This window comes from Brachionichthys hirsutus, chromosome 15 (assembly GCF_040956055.1).
Source record: "Brachionichthys hirsutus isolate HB-005 chromosome 15, CSIRO-AGI_Bhir_v1, whole genome shotgun sequence".
Taxonomy (NCBI): Eukaryota; Metazoa; Chordata; class Actinopteri; order Lophiiformes; family Brachionichthyidae; genus Brachionichthys; species Brachionichthys hirsutus.
Genome location: NC_090911.1, coordinates 4,376,198 through 4,399,738, shown reverse-complemented (window position 1 = coordinate 4,399,738; position 23,541 = coordinate 4,376,198). Strand labels below are relative to the sequence as shown.

At 42.5% G+C, this 23,541-nt stretch overlaps 2 protein-coding genes across 2 annotated transcripts; one reads left to right on the top strand and one right to left on the bottom strand.

The window, feature by feature from the left end:
* Positions 1-5,717: 5,717 nt before the first annotated feature.
* Positions 5,718-11,613, bottom strand: LOC137904465 (GTP-binding protein Rheb). The gene is made up of 8 exons (XM_068748648.1): positions 11,481-11,613; positions 10,814-10,885; positions 8,315-8,382; positions 8,105-8,187; positions 7,973-8,029; positions 7,838-7,885; positions 7,505-7,586; positions 5,718-6,502 (listed from the first exon to the last, which is right to left on the bottom strand). The coding sequence occupies exons 1-8, from the start codon at positions 11,530-11,532 to the stop codon at positions 6,410-6,412; spliced, it is 555 nt and encodes a 184-aa protein (XP_068604749.1). The 5' UTR covers positions 11,533-11,613; the 3' UTR covers positions 5,718-6,409.
* An 8,470-nt stretch (positions 11,614-20,083) lies between these two features.
* LOC137904464 (leucine-rich repeat-containing protein 30-like) lies at positions 20,084-20,983 on the top strand. Its single transcript, XM_068748646.1, has one exon. It carries the CDS (start codon positions 20,084-20,086, stop codon positions 20,981-20,983), a length of 900 nt encoding a protein of 299 aa, XP_068604747.1.
* Positions 20,984-23,541: the final 2,558 nt, after the last annotated feature.

Genomic DNA, 23,541 nt, shown 5'->3' with positions numbered 1-23,541 from the left:
AAATTAGAGGGAACATTGATTACAGTATATCAGTGATATATAAAATATTGGCTCGTTGCATTGCCTAGCAGCTGATCTCTTTGTCTGTGCTGGTGAATAAATCTTAAATAGTAATGGTGGGATACTTTCAGACGGTTTTCTCTTTTATGTATTATAGTGGCGTTTGTTAAAAGATAAAATAAAAAGCTGACCTAATTTGCAGCAAGATGATACAACAAGTAGTATTTTAAATGTAGTATTTCTAATTATTCATTTCATTGCCAGACAGCATTAAAGTAACTACAAAATGCAAAATCGTAATAAGTAATGAAGTATTTTCATTATTGTTAGCATGACAGGAAGCGTACGACTTTAGGTTTCCCCATATTATTCCCAAACATAATTGAAAATCAGCAGTGACCTTGTTTAAATGCCATTAAGCCCTGTTCACAGTTTCTTCTGCCTTCCTTGACTTCCTTGGGCGACTTTGAAAAGCCGACTCATGGCATGTTTGTGACGCGCAGCCGATTCGAGCTGCAAATGGGCCGCGGGAATAAGGATAGTCGTCGGTAATCGCCGCTCAACCAGTGCCTTTGAGTGCAATTCAAGACAAAGCATTTCCTCGTTCAGCTGTCCCATATTGACCCTGTAACTCAATAGAAGCCATGAGCGAAACCCTGTAAATATAGGTGATCTGTTCTCATAACAGTTGCAAGAGAAACTCACGAGCGTTCATTAAAGGTCTGGGAGCCGCAGGCCGCTGTGTGACAACGCTACAGGAATGAGAGCATACGAGGAGATGATGCAATGGTGCATGAAATCTGTGAAACTCTGAGGTAAAAAGCTGTTGAGTATAATTTATCATGTTCATTTGACATCAGCCTGCATAAATGCACAAATGCACAAATGCCCTGTGCTTAATATAATCCAGGTTAGATATACTGGTAATAAGCATGTCAGACACATTAAACCTTATAATTAGTTGCTGTATTTTGTAGCTTTTTTTTTATTATTCATGGGTAAATGATAACGTTTTTACGCGTCTGTGTCAGTGCTGTTGCACTTTCCCATTGTGATCATTTTGAAACCTGAGGAGCGTCTCTGTGTCACAGTAGAGGAGATGAATGTCACTAGATGGTAGCAGAGCTCCCTGAAGCAGGTGCAGCTTCTCCCTCGTGTGCATCTTTCACTAGTGATTTAAACACTGCGAACTACATACACACTTCTTTTGTTCGGAGCATGTAAAGGCTTGAAAGGCTGAGAGAGACTGCGTTCATGAGTTTTTGCATTCTTCAATTACAGCAATTTGTTTTTGTTTTAATCAGGCTCAGTGTTTTGTAACAGTAAAAAAAAACATTTCATTTCCATTCTGGATAAATAAACTACCCATCTCTGTGTTGCCCAGTTGTATCGAGAGTATTCCATGTAACCTTGTAATGGAGCCATTAGTATGCGGAAGGGAAGAACACTTAACGGTATTGGATTTACGGCATATGATAGAAAGCAATTACCTGGATAATAGCCTGGATACTTCTCTACAATGAAATGACGGCCAAGTTAGTTTTTCTTACTTAGTGAGCATAAACGCAGGAAGAGAAGGAAATAAGATTCACAATACGTTCAGGATCACTGTTTTGTTGCAGAATTTAAGAGCAATACAAAATAATAATACAACAAGCGATGCCAAACATAGTCTTCATCTTTTATGATTTTACAGACCCAGCAGTGGATGTCCTCGGCATCGTCTGCCCGCCACGCCACCTGGTTGCAATAGTTTCCTCTCTCCTAGCTCCTCATGCAGCAACCAGCTGGTTGGGGGGGGGGGGGGGTCACATAGAATAGAGTTGGAATTTGCAGTTTAGCATACATTAAGGGTTAACGTTTAATTATAGAATAGGCAAATGAGAGGCAATACTTTTCTTTGTGGAACCAAAAGTGCATTGTTTCAAATGGAATTACTTTCTCATGAAAATTGGTGCGTTTAGTGACATAAGGTCGAGAAGGTACATTTCTAATATATTAAATATATATATGTGTAGATCAGTGACGGCAGTATGCTCACATTATACCATTCATTTTTTATTGAAAACATGGCCAAATGAAATGTGTGTGTTTCTTGTTCTGGTCTTCTGTCCCAATCAGCTAAGAATCAAAATGAAATAAATCTTTGAAATAATGATTTTTTTTTTTTTCCTCTTTGCGGGTTCTGGAAATCTACCTTTCAAAAACTGACGCACTGTTATCAAATTCGCTGACGTCCATCGATCGTGTGCCGTAAACTGAAACGCTGCTGCGTGTTTGAACTCGAAACAGGTTCAATCAATCGCTCGCTGCAGAGATACAGGCGCTCCATCGCCATCGACCTTGAGAGACTCGTCTCAGTTCTCAGTCGGGCCTCGTGCCTGCAGAGAAGGACAGTCCTGCAGTGCTCTCCATGCTCGGGGGGGGGGGGCACTGAATCATAGCAACAGTATTCACCTCCACCTATACAAAGGGCCACGGCCTCCTCTTTTATGTGGTGATGACTGTGGCAGGTTTCAAACACAGCTATAGAAATGCAAAGGCCGATGGGTATATATGAAGGACCGTGTGGAGAGGCTCCAATCGGCTCTGTCAGTGGTGGCTGTCAATGCACGATGCTAAAAGCTGCAAGTTGCTGCTATGTATTATATCATTATTGATTAGTTTCTGAAAAAACAGATTTGCACACAAAAAAAAGTTCACATTCTTGGAAGTCTTAATAACCAACCTGTTAGCTCGATTGTAGCTAACAGCTTCTTTACCAATAACCCGTCCCTGGGGTTCCTCTCATACACAATCTCATACACATTCCGATTTATGCTGCAGGATCCCATATGATTGTCGAAGGCGTTCCAGCGAGGAAATTCGGGATACTTTCCTCATGCTCCAGAATGTAGTGATGACCTACCAGTGAAACATTTTCCCCTGATAGAAGACACTCGGTTTGTTTTTGTTTCTTTTTTTTTAGCAACAACAGGGAACATGATGGGGATTGTGGCGAAGACATGGCGAGCACCAATGCAAGCAAAGCGATCGCTAAAGAAGGATCAGTCGACATTATTTTGTGTTGACGTTTGATCGTGCCACATATGAGAGGGTTCTCGTGCGGCTGATGCGACTGAACGTTCCCTGAGTACCGAGACATGTTCCACTGTTTTCTGTTTGAAACTAGTGACACAGTGGCGCCCAAATATATATGGCTGACAGAGCGTGTTGTGGCATCGCGAGGCCGGGGCAACAAAAGCATAACAAAGGGGGCTTTTAACATTCTGCCACATGGACAGTTTCCCTTCACATGCCAGTGCTGATATTGGAATTTGGCTCTGCATGGGGTGACTCCACAATAGAGGATGATCTTAGGCTTTGATTGGGCTTTTGGACTGTTATTCTGAGGAGTGGGCTTGTGTCCATTAGAGGAAAGAACAAGTCAAGAGCTTAGATTTGACAAACGTGAAAGGCCATGGATGACCAAATGCATCGTTGTTTGCATCGCCACTTTTATTTTCTTCTCCAGATCTCCTACTGCAAAGATTTGCCTACAGCTCGTCGGTGGCGTAGTGGTTAGCGCTGTTGAAGCGGAAGAAAATGGATGATGGATGGATTTTCCCTCAAGCTCGCTTGTTCTTTCGTGCATGTCACAGCCACAGCATCAAAGACGGAGAGAATTAGCGTCAGTCAGGTGGAGCCGCGTGCTAAACAGACGAGACCGGGCTTACATGAACTCCGTGGCTTTGCTTCCACTCCCACCTCCCGAAGCTCTCTGCAGCGACAGCAGCAGAGATAGAACACACGTTTTGAAATGATTAATTGCTCTTCAGTGGGTTTTTAACAGCTTCAAAAGTGCAACACGGGTTAGTATTCACACAAAAGCAGTCGTTCAAGGCCAGAAGTGGTGTCAAACATTTGTCTCCCATATGCAGATTGCAAACTTACAATGGCATTATGAGCTTTTTAAATTGATGTCAGTGCAGTTTTTCACCTCTTTAAGAGACTTGTGAGGTTTAAAAGGTTTTTTTTAAACCATTAATTGCTGTATATATCAGCAAAACTATACATTCTGAATGCACAAAAGACATTTTAATAGATGTCATAGCCTCTGTGCATCACAGAAAATATGTGGGTCTTTTATGCAACATGAATGCTTGTCTTTCATTATATTTAATTCTGGGTTGTTGAGGTTTTTTTTTATCTGGTTTATGTCAGTTCAGACTTAATGCTGTATCCAATTCATGTCATCATTCATCATTTGAATTGAAGTGCTCATTATGCGTCCGTGGATCCAAACGAAAGGTGGCTTCTTTGTTGTTAAATCTCGATCGACATGATTCGCCTAAAGTTAACACACTGAACCTTAACTAACATCCTCTTATCCTATTTAGGTAGAGATCGAACTCTCCGTCCATCCATCCATTTGCTTGTATCAAATTTGATTCTTAAAAAAGTTGACTTATTATTATTGTTATTATTATTAACAAAAGTCTCCTAATAATAATAAGAATCTGATCATGGTGTAATTCTTTGCTTCTTTGTTGAGCTGCTTCGTATTGTGTGTTAAACCTTCAGTTCTAAATGATGTTTAGAAACATAACGGAATCACTAATGGTTTGGTGTCTTTGGTTTGCCTGTTAACGCACCTGCTTTTATAGCACTATTAACAATCTCTTTAAAAGAAATGGATGACATACATTAGAATCTGGAGCGTTAAAAGCAGTGGGCATGCTGTGTCAGGTTTGTATCTCTCAGAGGCATCAGGAGTGAGCGGAAGATGAAGCTGTCGGTCTGGGTTGGACCGTCGCCCTGCTGTTAACAGCTGGTGAGTCTGTCATTTATTCTCCACTAAATACACATCCACTGTTGTGCAACAGTGGCATCTGCTACTTCCTGTAGACAGTGTCGAGGAACCCTTGTGTGACACTCAAAGGCATTGCTTTCATTTTACAATAGATTTTAAAGTTAAGAATCAATAATTTGTTTTAAACTCATTCAGTGCCAGCTAAATGCCGAGTGTCCCAGTTTTCGTTTCCTTTAGCCTGATTTTCCAAGCCACCACAGAATATTCTTTACTGTGTCCTATGCAAACACCACCAATGCTACCAAATGAATGATTACAGTCTCTTCTTTCATCAGAAACAAAACAAAGTGTGTTCCTACCATTGTCCGTTCCAGAGTTATTGGCTGTTGAAGAGAGACCGATCTCAAAGCCAAGGTTGGCAGTGAATGTTTGGGTTTCAAAAAACTTTAGACGTGAATGGCATTGAGGGACACTGCTGCAATTGTCTCACACTGGAGATGGAAAAAAAGACATTAATATCACTATAATAAAAATTGCCTTTATAACTTTGCATGGATAAAATTATAATGTGTCGTCCCTTCTTTACCTTTAATCATTATTTTTATTCTGATCATGAACAGTAAGCAGTGGCACCACCAAAGGCAAAGACACCACACATTCCTTAGGTGACAACATGAAGCCGTGTTCATGTTTCAACTGGGTGGTGCTTGTACCATCAAAAACATGTAATAAAGGTAAACTGGTAAGTTGCACTCCGGTATGAGTGTGAACTATTTGCACTCTGGTGGCTTTGTTCTCCTAAATGCATCCTCCTGATCCGTTTATAAGTTTTCTGTAAAGCAATTTCAACCAGCATCTTTTTAAACTACCGGTAATACATAAGTTAGCCATCCTGCAACACACGGACAGAGTCGGACACTTTACATAACCACTTTCGGCTTTAATGATTACAATCAAAAACATTTGTACATTTTCAACATTAGAAAATGGATGTAGAGTTTTGTTTGTTTTTGTTTTTTGGGGGGCTGACAGTAACGGCAATGAGAACAAACTGAAGAACATAGAATTGGGTGATGCGTTCAGATGAAGTAGGAAAAAAAAGGAGCTGTTTATTGGAGGAGGGGCCAAACAGCTGGAGATGCATCAGAAGAAACACCCATGTTCTCTTATCAATTTTGAGAGTATATGCGAGGCGGACATGACATTTCTCTTATCGTTTGCTCTTCAAACAGGATGGGGGCTCGGAGTCTATGTGGGGGCTGCATAATGACAAGCTAAAATGCATCAAGCCACTACAACCTCTGGCCTTTAATTTTGGTTCTCGTGATCACTGTGCTTGGAACAGAGATGTGGATGGTAGACATTATAAGTCAAGGGAACCACCACTCATCCCATTTTTTTTTTTTTTTTTAATCAAACACACAAAGAAAAACAAGGACGATGACAAGGGAATAGGAAATACTGATAAATAATAGTGAAATCAGAGCCATAAATAGACGGTATTGGATATTTAGGACCCTGAAGGGGTGGAGTCAACTGAGGTGGAGGAGAACTGGCAGCGAGCCTTCAAGTAATGGGATATCCCAGTGCAGTGTCCTGTGTGTTGATTGGGCAGCTCTACATCATGGAGCAGGATGTTTTTCCTGGCTGCACACCGCCATCCATCTTCTCGGCTTCCAGGATCATCCTCCGGAAAACCTCCACAGCCGTCTGCAGCAGAGAAACACACACACACACACACACACATACGAGGATGGTATCACACGTCTCAGCCACATACGTCATAGAGTGGAGGGTCACTGTGGCTTTAGGCTCAACATAGGCTGCATTGTTGCTAAATTGATTTAAAGCAGATCAACAGATTTCCTGATAATGAATCTTAACTTTGTAAAACGATCCAATCCTTTTCAGTTATGATTACTTTCAGCTAATGTTGGCTAAATTCAGCCTCTAATAAATGAAGAGTGGACAGAAGATTTATCGGGAGTTTTGTGGCTAAACATCTGAATTTTTTACTTTTCTGTTTCCTTGGCTTATAGCAGCAACATTTTCCTTTGTTTGAGGTCATGCTTGATGGATGCAGGTCCCATTCTGAACGTCAACTGAGAAGAGGCTCTTAAACCAGCTCGTTAGTGGCATAATGGAGGCTTGGGTTGGAACGGGAGGGTCACCGGTTCAGGTCCCGGCTGAGACAAAAACATGGAATGTGGACTGGTGGCTGGAGAGAGGCCAGCCTACCTCCAGGGCACTGCCAAGGTGCCCTTGAGCAAGGCACCAACCCCCCTCAACCGATTCAAGGCGGAGGCGCCTTCCCCCTATTCCCTCTTCATGCATGTTATAGGGCCCCTACATACTGTATATGCATGTGTATGGATTGTTAAGGGGCCCAATAGTAGTAGAGCGTAAATTTTTTTTGTGGTGTGTGTATGTGTGTGCACTGTTTGATTTACATATATGCTAATAAAGACTTCATAGTGGAGTTTTGGAGTGGCTGAGCAGCGAGAATGAACCAAAACGAGTTTGAAAAAAGTTACATGCGAGTCTTGCTTAGATCTAAATTTAATGAGAAAAAATGCATAAAACCAAAAAACCGAACCGAACATGCAGAACCGAAACGGTTCAATACATTACGTGGACGGTTACACCTCGAGTATATCCAGAAAACCCAGATGGAATATAAGACTAAAAAACATCTGCAGCTCAGAATATTACCTGGTTCTCTTTAGCTGAAGATTCCATGAAGGCAGCGTTCCAGGATTCGGCTAACGCTTTTCCTTCTTCACAACTGATAACTCTACAACACATGCACGCACGCACGCACACACACACACACACACACGGCAATGAAACGCGTTAATATTTCACGGCGAATGTGTGGTGGAGAATTATTTTGTATCACTGAGCTGCAATCACAACAAATATGTTCTCCTAAGCTTGCGTCGAGTAATTAAGCATCCTGCCAGCACGGTGTCCTGTGCTTGTTTACAACAGTGGCTTCATAATTGGTGTTTGTGTGAACAATTGTAAATGTGTGTTAAAACATACCGCTCCATATGTAGGTCATTCTTGTTTCCCACAAGCATAATCGGTACTCTGCATCACAGGAAAACGTCACCGGTCAGTGGTCATTACTGGATGATCGACCACACACGTGCGTGGAGCAGCAAAAGCAGTACTTACTGGACCTTTCCCACCATGTCCAACAGTTTTTCATGGATGACTTGTACAACTTCAAAGCTGCAAGAAACAAGGGGAAATCAATCGTTCTTCAGGTCAATGTACAGAATTTACTAGACGTTTGTCTTGCTCTACCTTTTGTTAGATGTGACTGAGTAGACCAGGATGTACCCATTGATATCTATGGAGTAGGTCTGTGGGAAGATGGAGTACTCGTCCTGCAGGCAGAGAATTCACGGTGGCATGAGTGTGCAAAAAGTTAAAGGTCGTCATTCAAATGATCCAAAGCAATTCTTCCGTCTGATGCAGCACGACTGACATCAAAGCAAATGCGCCGAGTCCTACCTGCCCTGCCGTGTCGACCAGCTGGAGATGGTACTCCTGCCCATTTATTGTGATCATTTTAGTAAACGCTGCAGTTAAAAGGAAAAGGAAAAGGAGAAACTAATCAGCAGTAATCACAACGGAAACCTTTTTTTTTGGGGGGGGGGGGGGGGGATCAATACATTTCCTTTCAAAATAACACTGACAAATATAAACAATGCAACATTATCATTGTGATCAGATACAATTAATCATATAGCCTGCTGCAGCCGCACACGACACAGTAAGTCCAGAAAGATCACGTATCCTTCCTGAAAATAGTAGATATATGCTTATTTTCATTTTCTTTGCAAAATAATTGTTAATTCTTCATAGCTGACGGCTGCACGTTGCAGCTCTATTGGACTTAAGTATGTTTGAAGTTTTATTTTTGAGTGTTCAGCTCATATATTATTTTCAAAAAGGAGGGAATTCTAATTTCTAGACATTTTTCTGCTGTATTTTGTACATTTATTTCATTATTTAACCTCCTGAGACCCAGCCAGTTAGCATGTCCTCTGGAGTGGACATTTGTCCATTACAGATGACATGCTAACCCAAAGCTGGGTCTCAGGAGGTTATACATGTATATATAAAAAAAAACTGAACTGTTGGGTTTGTAAAGTCATGTAATTAGAAATTCTGAAATAAGATACCAAACTTAGTTAATGTTAATCGATCTGTTTGTTCACCTTGTTGGTTTCTTTTTTTTTACAAATGAGAATCGATAAAGAACTGAATCGGTTCACAGAATGAAAAAGAGGAATTGGAATTGTATCAATTCTCATCCCTACTTTCAGTGAATAAACACAGCCCTGCAGGAAGGTTCCTCATTGCTGGGTGTTATGTGCATTGGGGGGGGGGGGCATCAATTAGTCTTGGAGATATGTGCTCTCCCTGTTGCTGTCTGGTTATTAATGAATTGACTAACTTATTGATTGATGATGTATTAGTGAGAGGTTCAGGAAAATAACCCGCATTTACTGTTAAAAAAGGGAAAAACCAAAAAAATATAGTATTCTTCCAACCCAATAAAAATATTGATCTTCATGTGTTCACAAAGGATGATCTATTTAATTTATCATTTTAGTAAGTTAGAATTCAATCCCCTGTATGAGATGGTGATGTGCATGATGTAATATGTTTTCAACTCTATGCTGTGAAGCCGGTGTACAGTACTGTTTATATACATATACATGAGTGCGTAGGTCTGGAGACACACAAGTTGTAGAAAGTTACGGATCCATTTTGGTGCCACTGAGTTCATTCAGCAGAAAAAATGTCAATATCTGCCTGTAGATGGGTCACGTAATCTAGAGCGGGACCGCAGCAACGCACTGCCTGTAGCATCGGGCTGATAACGCTGACACTTCGCTTTATGTCAACCATCCAGAGAATATTTATAGACACACACACACTGCGGAAAAAGCGGGGTGAGGCGTGAGCAAACATGCTGAGAAAAAGAAAAACAGCCTGAAGGGAAAATTTAGACTCGAATCTTCCCAGAGACTGGGAATGTGTGTTTGTTTTACAGGCTAATGAAAATGTTCTGCTGAAGCATCTCAGAGAGAGAAGCTCCGCCTCCACGCCAGCGATCGGCAAACAGCAAACGTGAGAGTTATTTCAGAACAAAATGAAGCCGATTGTCTTCGGTTCTGGGAACCAGTGAAATCAGCTGGTGTCGTGTTTGGACACATTCGTTCGGAGAGAACATTACGCCACAACGGGTTGCACTTCGTCTCCGACAGCGATCGTGTTGCTGAGGCACCAAGGCTGCAGTGATAATGAAGGCAACGTTTATGGGATGAAAAAGAGAATCAGACTCAATAAAATATCTGGAGGGGTATTTGTGACATTTTCCAACCCTTCCATTCGTCATACCAGCTGATAAATACCCCGATGTCTTCCTTTTCTTCGTTCTATCGCTGTGAATCTCATATTTGTGAGTTCTGGACCACACGGCAGACAAAACAAAATCAGACGCCGCGTTTGTACAGATCTAATAATTAAGAAAGGCAGATTAATCAGCAATGAACGATAACATTTTCCTAAACAACATCTTGATTTATCGTGTCATCATATAACAGCAATTCTGCGCACAGATCACATGACAACACGGCAGGTGAGCAGCTCCGTCCACCGAGACCACAAGATGGCGCTGAAGGCTTTGGAAACACTCAGCAAGCAGGGAAGCAAGTTGGAACAGATAAATATATTGATTCCAACCAGAGTAACCAGCAGGGATTTCCTGTTGAGCATTGAGCAGATAGCACATGTCATTGATTCCAGATACAAACGATGGCCTGATAGCCAAACATCAGTTTACACACGAGTGAACGGTACATTCACACGAGGAGCGACCTGAGCAGAGCAGATAAAGTGTTACATTCACAGATTACAAACCTGAAGAGGGCCGTTTCTGCTAGAGGAAATCATTTACAATTTACTTTTAGGGGGGGGGGGGGGGGGCTTCCCACTTACTGTTTTCTATTGTGGGGTCGTAGGAGTCGACAAACTGGCCTTCCACAAACTGAATCGTCAAGGAGGACTTTCCTGCAAGACACGAAGGAGAATTCTTATCAAAGATCGCTTTGCTAGAATGAAACACAGTTTGCTGGTGGTGCAGCAAATCATGCACAGAGAAATGACTCGAATGAACAGAAGAAAGAAATCCCCTTTTAACAGACCACCTCATTATTCTTCAGGTTCATTAAGGTGTCTATCTTTTTCTTTTTATACCCACGACCACTCAACTTGGGGCGGTATGTGCGCTACCCCCCCCCCCCCCCCATCCTGAGCGCACCCACGGCAGACATCCTGCGTAACGCATCAACTCTGCAGCTCCTTTCAGGCCTCCGCGTAAAGCCTTGCGCTGACTAACCCAGGCTTTAGTGTCACCGACGGGAGGAAACGTGTCTCTTGAGCCCATTACGGGAGGCCTTCGTGGGTCTTAACCCGTGGGTCTTAACCCACGAAGGCCGCGTCTCACCTGGAGGCGCTCTGAGATGCTGCTCCCTGTCATTCCGGCCCCATTATGGGAGGCGCCGCTTCCAGTTTACATTCTGCCCGAGCACGAACTCGGTCGTGATCATTTTTCCATCTGCGCTCTCATTCGAGGCCTTTCACGCAGCGTCGCGTGGAAACTCACCTACGGATCTGTACCCGAGGATGGCGAGTTTTCGTGATTTCGGCTGCGGCATATCTCGTTCCGGTTATCGCATCTAGTCCTCGGGCTCGACCGCAACCTCCAACCGGAATGGCATCCAAAATCCCCCCCCCCCCCCCCCCCGCCACCCCCCTTCCCAGATGACAGCAGGGACGCTTCTTTCTTTCTGTTTCTAAGGAATTTTACGTCTACAGACAGAAAATTAAACGTTAATTCGGGTCACGCACGGAAGCCATGGAGTATCTACGATCTACAATTACTGCGTCACTACCCTTTGCGATATAATAAATTAGTAATTACTTCTCCGTCCTAATTGGCTGCATACGGGTCGAGGGCGGGCGTTAATCGGTGTTGTTCACCTTTGATTGCATGAAATAAATGTTCGTCAAATAGCAGCGCCCTCTATCTAAAATATGATTGGTTGTTACATGTATTGTGACGCGCTGAGTGGGCGTGTGGGAATGCCGTTCATTTGGAGAACGTCAGAGGCTACGCTGCGTGCGTAATTAATTACGCACTGCTGATGGCGCGGTCTTCGCGCAGCGAAAATCTCCGCAGCGCACAAAAACAAAATCCAACCTGAATTGAAAATAAAAGAAACACGTAAAAATTCATGCTGTGCTACTTTTAAATGTGAGCCAATGAGTGACCGGCTGCTGCAGCCAACGATGAGCGACGCGTGCGTTTTTACGCGGCTAATCGACGTCCGCCGCCACAGGTGAAGAAACGTTTGGACCAGCCGATGCGTATAGAGTCAAAGCTGCAGGCAGGCGAGGACAACAACCTGGACAACGTGTCCAACCGTTGGACACGTGAGAAGGACACAGGACAAATTTGGTTATATACTGTATTTTGGAGACGAGGAGTTCCACATGAATGAATGAATTAATGAATTTTGTTTTTGAACATGTATAAAAATATGTAAGTATTTGTAGATACAAAGGAAAGAAATACTGATAAAAAAACAAAAGACATAACAAAATGCAGCACATAGTTAAAAAAAGGAGTAGGAAGAAGTGGAATACTTATTTAAAAAAATGTCTACCCCTATTATTCAATATATAGAAAAATATTCAACATAAATACTTGCATTAATAAACAATAAAATACTATCATACATAAAAAATATATATACTCCTCATCATCCACAGTTAACACCTTTCCTCTTCTGTATACTTGTTTAGAAAAACAAATGTTGTACCTCTTTTGCTTGTTAATTTTATGTTTTATTTGTTGATTTTATCTCTTGTTTTTATGTTTTTTTTATACTCTTGTGCACTTTGAGGTTTGCTTTCAAATATAAAGTGCATTCAACATAACATTTGTATTTTGCTATCACTTTTGGATATTTAAACACGCTGTATATTTACATAATACAACATCGAATTGTGCAATTGGCATTGGGGTTGTGTTTTCACATCAGATAACTAATCAGACTGTCATCATCAATAAATATAATATTATTATTACAGGGATTTGTTTGATAGATTTACTATGTATTACAGTCATAGTCTTTACAGGAGTAGCCATATAGTCACTTCTTATGTGATAAAATGAACTGTAAACGTAGCAGTGTAGAAATATCCAGGTTACAAATTTGACAAACAATTTTTAAATAATCAATTGACCTATGTTGTATTTTTATTTAATATTATTATTATTATTATTATTTTTAGTAGTAGTATTGGCCTGTGGGAGGAAGGAGGACCCCCACCCCCAAACAAACATATTTCTGCTAACAGGCATACAGACGCAAACATATTGGTAAGGTGAAAACACGGCAGAGGTAATGAGGACCTTTTTGAAGCACGTAGATAAGATGTTTTACAAAAAAATCTGCATTTCTAAAGACAGTCTGTGAATTAGGAATCACCATTATTGCCATTACACATGTACAAGTACTCGACAGAACTGGACAAAAGATTTACAGTTGTTATGCACACACATGTGGTGCTATGATCATTCTATACAGCTAGACATGATGCATTGGTTTGTTCCCTGACGATTTGGGGGGCGGTTCTATTGCAATAAAAATAAATCTTCCACTTCCCTTATGTCCAGTAGATGTCGCTATAACATCATTCATTTTACTACAGCAGTTGTCTATATGCATCTGCTCAAATGACTTCATGTAAACCTTCCCTTCTGCTCAGAGTTTATTTCCCTCTCCCTTTCATTCTCACTGACCACTGTCCCTCGCGTGATGCAAGACCATTAAAATAAAGGCCTGCATCTCAGCAAAGTCAAACACAGTTACACTTTCCTCTGATCATCACAATTGATAAGAGTATTCCATCATAGACGTGATAAAAGTTTCAGGTCTTAATATAACTGCATTCACTCAACCCACAGGCATGCAACAATACCATTGGAAACCAGGCCACAGTTATTGGGCTAAGCCTGCAGGCAGACGCCGGAATCCAAGGCAGGCGTTTTGAAGGTGCCGAACTGATAATGGCCCTCTTTGCCTTTAAACTCCTCACAAACACCAATGATTCAGTCTGTGGAACTTTTGTGTTGACTGTTAGAGATACGTCATACAGTTTATGTGCCACTTTAGAGCGTTTTAGAGCAAAATTTCTCGCTCTCACAAAAATAGGCCATATACCCAAGGGTGTCCAGTATTTCTTGCCCCGTGACCAATAAAATCTCCTGTTTCCCTGTCAAGTCCGAGACCATTAGTGCTTAATCACAGACCTGTCCAACTCCCCGTCAGTAGGACCCAACTGTTTTGCCTCCACACACACTTCTCAGCACCAGAGACAAGGAATCACCGGTGTCAGCAATTGGTGATTTGTTCTCCGTGACATTAGGTGTCAAAAAAGAAAAAAGAAAAAAGAACAAAATAGCTGAAGAGTGCCGACAACCGCTCTCTCTCTCTCTCTCTCTCTCTCACATGTAGGAAAGTATTATGACCAGGGATAGGTCACAATGAGAATACAGCCATGTTCCAGCCAGGGATTACAGTGTGCTGACATAGGCCAACAGCAAATACCTCCACGTCAGAGCAACAGGTGTGTGACAAGCTTGTCTTACTTTAATAAAAGGCTTACACAAGCCTCAGAGGAATAATACATTAAGCCCTTTTAGCCACGTTGGCTTTTTATTTCCGCATCCCTTGTGATTGGAAAATTTCTTCTCATTCTTCCCAACGATTGATCCCACAGAATCTCGTGTGCGACTGCGAGATATGATTACAGTGACAGCGTGACGTCGATGTCATGACATTGATATTCTGGTCATACACTGCTTTTGAATGTTCAAAAACGTACTTTCTAGGCTCAAATTGGTCACTGCGCAAGCGAGTGGACACGCAGCTGGGCGTGTGTGCCCCCCCCCCCCCCAGCTTCTTTCAACTCTCTGTGAAAGCACCCCTGGCTCTGTTAGTATGCCAGCCTGAGCGTAGCGAGTCAACCACATCCTCCAGCTGGGCCTGTGCCACCAACAGGCACCTGGACCCACTCGCAAAAACCTCATGAAAAAGAATGCGTATTTTACTCAGTGGAATGCATTCGGGTTGCATCACTCAGCAGAGACCCTGCATGATGCCTACAAGGTATCTGCCGCACCTTTTTTTTTTTTTTTTAAGGCTCTGAGACTTTTATGCCCCTACTGAATGCAACGCAGACATTCCCGACTGGCAGATTCCCATTTCAGGCTGGGCCTCAGCTGTTGGACTGTGTCCAGAGTCACACAAGCCTGAAAGACAGCCATCATTATCCAACTCTCACAAGGTTTCATTGTAGGGAGCTAATAATTTCCATATCAGCACCACATGAAACATTTATGGATTGCTGGGTAGGGATGGCTTGGCAAGAATCCTAATTTCCCGATGTCAGATTCTAAGGTTGGAAGAATGGTACCTGTGAGGGAAGTGAACTGTCATTTGTGGTCAGAATAAAAACCTTCTCCGCCACACCTGACCAGACTGTAGTAGCTCCAGTTTGCACCTCACCTGATACACTCCACACACTTAAATCTTCAATTTGCCCTTTGCAAAGAGGCTGCTGCAGGACTCGTTCCCTAATTTGTACATCCCGTAATGCAAACTCTCGTGGCGACCATTACCGCGCGCTTAGCTTTTAATAGGCAGGTTCAACAGTGAGGTAGGAACTTCAATATTCATTCAATAATCAGACTAAATTTCTAAATTTCTGGAGGTGGACCGGGAGAACCCCCTCCCCCAGATGTCCATTGTGAGCTCTACACAGACCTGATGCCTCTTGGGTCTTGCTGTTTTCATGCAGTGACAAGGTCAGAGCCTGCGATCCAAATAAATCAATTGGCCTCATATCGCCCCAAAGTATTGACATTTTTTCCTATTATGAACAAGCCACAACTGGCTTTATTGTACAATGCTTTTATTTGGCTTGTAGCCAAATAGCAATAGCAAACGCAGTAGCCTGTAGCAGTGGCAGCGAGCAGGTGAGACCCAGAAAGGCTTTTCAGCAGTATTCCATCACCCGGCTTGCTGTGTCACAGCCACAATTGGTTTGTACGCTCCATCCGCTGCGTCAGCAAACTCAGGACTGATTTGGTCACTTTGGAGCCCAGTTAGCTTTGCTCACTACACTTCCCTGTTGACTCCAGCTATCGTCACAAATGGTAACTTCATGTGGTGGAGTTAACCCGGATAGTGCTCTCCCCTGGGCGCCTTTATTATCTCTATTCATCATGTTGTCCCAGTTTATCTAGAGATGAATCTGGTTGCCTCGCCGCAGATACATAACATGTGGCCAGGGGAGGGCGATTATAAGATTACAGATACAGAGGAGACGCTTCAATTAGAGTCAATAAAAGGTGAGAAATATCCTAAGGAATATTAAAGGGGACATATTATGAAAAACTCACTTTTCCCATGTTTCTACACGACTATTATGGAGACTAAACTAAACAAAATGAATTGCATGCATGTAATTCATTTTGTTTAGTTTTTGTTTTCAGAGGCTTTACTGATAGAGCTGTTTGAGAAATGAAAGAGGGAACTGCATTTACTTATGGAAAAAGAGTATAATATGTGACCTTTAACGGAAAATCTGCGCAGGCAGTCAAGGGCAACCTCAGTGTGTCCAATCGAGTAAATAAATGAACATTCAAAACATTGAAATGACGTTTTTTTGCACTGGCATTCAGCCTCCGAGTAGATTTGTTGGACACTCTCTCAAATTTCCCCCATGCTAATTTGCATTGCTGAGCTGATCCTTTGTGACACCTGGAGGTTTGGGCAGAGCAGTGTTGCAGTCACTTTCCAGATGGTAATTCAAATGTGTGAAATATCCTTGATTTTGACAAAATGCCACTTCCACAGACATTCGCTGGGGCAGATGCATTAAGCGTGCACATATCTAAAGTGGAAAGTGTCCAGTGGTGTGGCTATTCACATCCGCACCTGCTGAATAATAGACGATTATCATCTCAGGTGGCTCTCCATCCACCCTTCTCACGCGCTTCTCTTCCATCTCATGCTGCTAATTTTGTCTGAAATAGTCAACAGACTTGGCAAATGCACATTTCCTGTCTCTTGTCTTGCAATCTGTCTAAAGTGAAAATTCAATAAGAGTTTTTTTTTCTGCTGCAGGGAGCAATGTGACTGCAATATAGACTTTAAAGAGCCTTGGGTCTTGGTAGGCACTCCTTACATTTCAACGGGCCAGAGACACCTAAGGCAGATTCTGTGGCAGCAAGGCCATATATCATCTGTCATTGCTAGAAGCCTCCACAGTAATGAACAAGTAATAATGGTATATATCCTGAACTGGAGTCTCTGAAGGTAGCCCATCCAGAGTCATTATTGCGCCACGTAACCAGATGAGCTTCCTCAAATGAGATCTTTTTTTGTCACCCTGAGGACTGGAGGGTGTAGCTGTTCTCAGACTGAATAGCTCATCCTCATTTGCTACTAATGGGACCTGGTATTACGGTGTCGTGTGAATGGAAGACAAACGGTAAATCCCGTTTTCTTGTCATTTAAGTCTCAAGCTGTTTCCAAACATATGTTCCACTGGTAGAGAGGAAGAATCGTTTGGAGTAAAAAAAAAAAAAAAAGCATATGGTGTAAAAAAAAAGAATAGGGATTTAATGAAGATTTATGGCTCACAAAATTATGACAAAGTGTTGGAAAACACTGCGCTATGGGGAGCTATGTCATGATGGCATCTCTCCATCATAGAAACGAGCATCATTGGCTCTGTCCATTCATTCACACGTCTATCCAGCGCCCCCCACAGCCTCCTCCATCCATCTGTCCGACCATCTCAGCGTTTTGCAGGTATCGCTAACCAATAATGAGGGATATGCATAAGGCAGTGGCTTCCTGCATATTTGACAGCATGTGTTCTGAACCTCTCTGGGGATATGCGTTCCCATGCAGGGACGAGGTGTTTTGACACCAACATTTGAGGTGTCATTTTTCATAGAGGACAGCAAATATTAGCAATCCTGCTGATGTGAAATCAGCCACGGAACAAACATGGACAAATCTCCGAAACACTGTATAAGGAGTGGAAATACACTTTTACACTTTTTACTAAAAAGTGTTTTTTAGCTGCTTGTGCAGCTTATCTGCACAATCTGCACAAGCAGCTACATAAATGGGTATTGCACCCCCAACAGCCTTATCAACGATGTCCAATTCAGCAAATGCATGATTCAGCCTGTCATTCATTAGTGCTGATGTAGCCTGAGAGCTGAGGCACAGAGTCCCCAGAGATGGATATCACTGCTAACTGTCATGATTTCTACCAGTCCAGCAATCCAAATAACAGACTGGGAGAGGAATGTTGTCCAAAGTTGCTCTCAAAGACTGTCAAGGTGATCCAAATGATGCACCTCATCCTGTTAGCACCACAAATGAAATCTTAAAAATGATAAAAAGTTCTTCAGAACAAATATGAATGAAAAGAAAATGATAATGATATATCAGAAATGATTGCATTAAGGTAATGTTCTTTTTTACTTTCCCTTTAAACATTGAATAACTGGGATGCAGCAACACACTGTGGTGTTGTAAGCAAATCAGGTCATGAATGTTTATTGAAGCTGCCATAATTGTTTGCTTGTCGACAAATATATCTTATATTTATGTTACGTAAACATAACATGAAATACCTTAATATTTGCATAAAATAACATTTTCATTTATTTACATACTGCTTGAAAAAAGTGAATAAGTAAATAATTCATAGAGATGGATACATTATTATATAAGGAGTATTATTTTAACCCTAACCCTAACCCTAATGCACTTGTTCAAAGTGGATGTAATTTTAACAATTTCATATGCTGTTGGTAAATTACACCAAATCAGTTAGATAACTAGTAACTAAAACTGTCAAGTGTAAGTGTAATTGTAGCATGCACAAGGTCTTATTGTAGTGGAACAGGAGCAAAAAGGAGCAAAGAGTAGCATGACATGAATACTCAAGTAAAGGAAAAGAGCCTCAAATGGAATCTCTGAATTCCCTGTTGGTGTAAATTGGGGGTAAATGCACTAGTCTGTCAATCCTTAAAATAAATTGAGGTCTCGGTTGACACATCATACAAAAAATATTCACACAGCTAAACCTAAATACTAGAAAATCCTAGTGTTTGAATCTTGGGACAAATAGGTCTCAGTGAACGCGATGAAGATACTTTAAGAACTCCACAGAGAAAGAGCATTAAACACATTTTTACCTCAGCATGAACATTGCTGGGGGGGAGACAAATGCTAAAATGTAAATGCACCACAGTATATGCTTTCACTGAAAGAGGGATTCTCACCTCAGGGACTTAGAATTTAGAATAGCGGAAGACGTTTCTAGGAATCCACTGGAATGTTCCATGTCCTTTTGCACTTTAGATTAAACTGACACGTGCCTGTGTCGGAGGTTCCGCTAATACCTCTAAGAACTGTGACTTTTTTTAGCTATGATTCAGTGCATTCACAGCTGCCAGCTTGTTGCAATATTTATGTTGAGACGGGATCTCGTGCGAGGGGTCAACATGCGAATGCAAAAGGTGTGAGAGCGAATCTGAATTATTGTTAAAGCAAAATATAACACACTTTTAAAATCTAGCATGTGCATTTAATTACGTGAACATGGACACATTCCTATTGTGACAGTATTAGCGAATACCAGTGCATGTCTGTGCATTGAGCTACAAGATCAGGCCTATGAGGTCATGGCAGAGACCTTGAATGATTGATCTCCGACGGCGTCCTATCCCGAGTCGTGCCTTCCCAAAGTGGGTGGAGCAGATTAATGGTGCTATCTGTGGACATGCAAAGTGACAGGACCAGCTGGGATATGACATCCAGCAGGAAAGGCACTTGGTCTGAGCGAGGCAGACCATGAGCCGCGATAGTGCTTGGTTAGAGCAGCCTGCAACTCAACTCGGTGAGAAAGCAGCCAGGATCCAATGCAACCGCTGCCAAACATCAAGGGTTATACAACAACCTGCAGAACTGCCCATGTTCTGTGTGGCTCGTCCAAGAACCCCTGACACCAATAAGAAGCTATTATCCTGAGCTTTTCTGTTAATGTCGGCGATTCGGCTAATTGCATGCTAACGAGATTGTTTAAGGCTCGAGAAGCAGGAAGGCAATGGGTGGGAGGCAATCTCGCAGTCTCGCCAACAAGGAGTTGAACGAGGTGACTGTGAGTCAAAGGACAAAGGGTGCTTGGAGAGACGAAGAGCCAAGCCTGTCCTCGGCCGCTGAGAGGATCTGGAGACGTACCACGGTTCACTTTGGCTACAGTACCCTCAGCCTGGCCATGCGGGGCCTTGATGGGACCCCAGCGGAGCTGTGGGAACTCCGAGAACTGCAGAAGCTGAACTTGTCCATGAACTACCTGTGCTCTCTGCCCCCTGCCCTGGGCACTTTGGACAATCTGGTTGTCCTCAATTTGTGGGGAAACAACCTGTCCCGTCTGCCACCAGAGATCGGCCTCCTGAAGAAGCTGCGTGTGCTCTTTGCCTGTCGTAACCGACTGAGTGAGGTTCCGGAGGAGCTGAGATCCTGTGCCTGTCTGGAGGTGCTCAGCCTGGCCAACAATCAGATCACAGGCCTCCCCGGCAGCTTTGCAGCCATGCACACTCTGACCAAGCTCAACCTTAGCCACAACCGCATCACTCACATCCCAGCCTGTGTCTACAGCATGAAGGGCCTGGTCTTTCTGCACCTGGCTTGCAACCGCCTGGAGACTATCGCAGACCAGATCCAGGACTTGGTCAACCTGAAGATCCTAATTGTGGAGGGGAACAGTATCCACACACTGCCTAAGACACTGTGCTTCCTGGATTCTTTAGAACTCCTCAACGTCGACTTCAACGACTTGCAAAATGTGCCAGTGGAAATGTACTTACTGAGCAGGCTGAGGAGGCTGGCCTGCCACCCGCTGGATAAAGGACTTCACATTATTCACAACCCCCTCCTCAAGCCGATCCAGGAGGTGCTGCAAGGAGGACTCGGTGCCTTCTATAACTACCTCAAGCCCACTTGAGGAACTACTAATGTGTGTGTGTGTGTTTGTGTGCTCATCTGTGGGGGTAAAAGAGGCTGTCATTATGGGATGGTGGCACAAATCGGACCCCCCCCCGCCCCCCACCTGGCACGAGGCAGTCATTCTGTAAATAGCAGATGTTCGTACTGATAATGTCACGTTGCTATTTACTCAGCATAAATGAAGATTGTTCAACAGTAGTATTTACTAATCCTGTTTTTATGCAATGCGTAAGTGAATAAATAACTGCTGTGTCATGTGTTTGTTAATCCACAGCAAAGGCATCAGGACAGGTTTCTCAGCCTATGCAGACATTCACAGGTCTACATTTGGGGAAGGATTGCAGTCAGTTGATCTTGTTTGACCTGTGGCTGTGGCAAGTTCAGCCACAGAGCACCGCCCTCTCTGTTGCATTCAGGTCATGGATATCAGGCGTGGAAAGTCAGTGGAAAGAATGGCGGAAAGGGGCTTAAGATCTACACAAAACACCCCCCCCCCCCCCACCCCCCAAACAAATAAATAAACAGAACACAGCAGGGACTTAGACGCTGATTGAGCGTTTTTACATTGCATCAGATCAAGGCTGCTGGGAGAAGCTCCGCCGAGGGCGCTTTGGTGCCACAAATAATTTGAAGTAGTGGAAAAAAATGAATGACAAGACTGAAAATTGACTGTCAAAATGGAATGAATGTGGGGAAAAATATATTTAAATGAATTATGATTAATGAAATGATGTCTGTGGACCTTTTAGGTGAAGCCCCATTACCCTCATTACCCCATTACTGTATATGCAACAAAACTGTAGATGGCTATTTTAGATTAAAGTCACAGACGTCTCTGTGGATGTTCATGCATGATATTATGCTACATGGAATTGAGAACTCAGACTGTCATAGACCAAACCACAATATCATTGCCTAGTGTTTCACTGGACAAGAATAACTTCATAATTGTTAATAATGACTTAATAATTGTTTCACTCAATATACTGTTCAAGCTGTATAAGCAAAAATAAAATGTAAAAAATAAAAAAGTTCAAAATAAAAGCATCCATAGTCACACTTGGCGCAAATGCCAAGAATGAAAATGTTGTGACTCAACAAAACCTTGGTTGAAGTTTAGGTGGTGTCACTTTTAAAAAGGTCACACACAGTTTAACCACACCCACTGAGGACAGCGCACATACACACACACACACCCACACACACATACACGACTCAAGCATTCTTGATGGATGAGTCCTTCCTAAATAAGTCTTTGTCCTATATAACAATCATGGGATGTGAGTCAAATGAGCTGAATTCACTTCACTGAGGTGACGCTACTATTCTACAGATAAAGCAATTTACGATGACTTTGCCTCGTCTTATTTAAAGTATTGTGCATGCAATAAATAAAACTAGGAAGGTCTGATCCGAAAATAACAGTTTAAATCTGACAATCTAATGGATGAGAGAATACTTGAAAACAATCTATTTGCGTAAAGTCAAGTAAAACATACTTTAGGTACTATGATAATTAAAACCCTGTGCAGTCTGGCCATCAATCGCATTGCAGTGAAAAGCTGTTGTGGCTTGGCTGTAGACAGATTCACCCGTGACTGCAGTCAGATCCCGTTTAATTGCTGCAAGCCTCAATAATTTGGCTTCATAATGAGACACAGTACGAGCTGTAACAGGGTGAGAACAGATCGGCCCCTGTGCTCTTCAGTCAGAGGTATTCTGCATGCACAAGACAGTTCAGCCTCACTAGCAGCCAGTAACTTCAAGTAACGAAGGACAGCTAATCAATCCCGTATTGAGCTTTTTGACAATCAAGGCATGGGATAATCATGCTGGAATTAAATGACAAGCTCACTGTTGTCTGGCAGCCGCATGAGATCGTCTTCCTTTTGGAGCGCCGTTTAAGTTCTATAATTTATTCAGGCACACTGAGAGTTCACGCCGGGCGCGGTGATTGGCATTTATTGACAAACAGCATTATTCCCCCCCCCCCCCCCCCCACTTGAGTACTTTACTATTAAGTCTTGTTCTGCTCGACTGATTCATGCTGTTCCTGCTGGGAGAAATATGAGGCAGAGCAGGTCTGCTGAAGGGCTGAAGGCCGAGAGGTTCTCTTCTTCGAGCAGCACCACCTCTCTGGAATGAAATGTCAACATGACCTTTTCGATGCTCAAATCGGGAATCTTTTGATCCTGGTCTGGCATTGGTTTCAGAGCCACTTCCTTCCATTTGATCAGTGTGTGATGTCATAGCTTCTTTTCTTTTTGCGTCCCCATGTACACGCCCACCCTTCCAGTTTCCTTGTTGCAACGGATTTATTTATAATTGACACAATTGTGATTATAAAAAGTGAAAAAAGAAGAATATTAATAATGATGAGTTGTTCCTGAGTAATGTCATGAAAATCAAACAGATGTTGGTACTTTAAACATGAACTCCATTGGTGGAAAATTCACACGATGCATAATCGCTGGTACATCATGCTGATATATAATGGTATACCGGTTTTATTATGCTGTCCTAGTTTATGGTACAGACAAACCAGGAGATGAAATG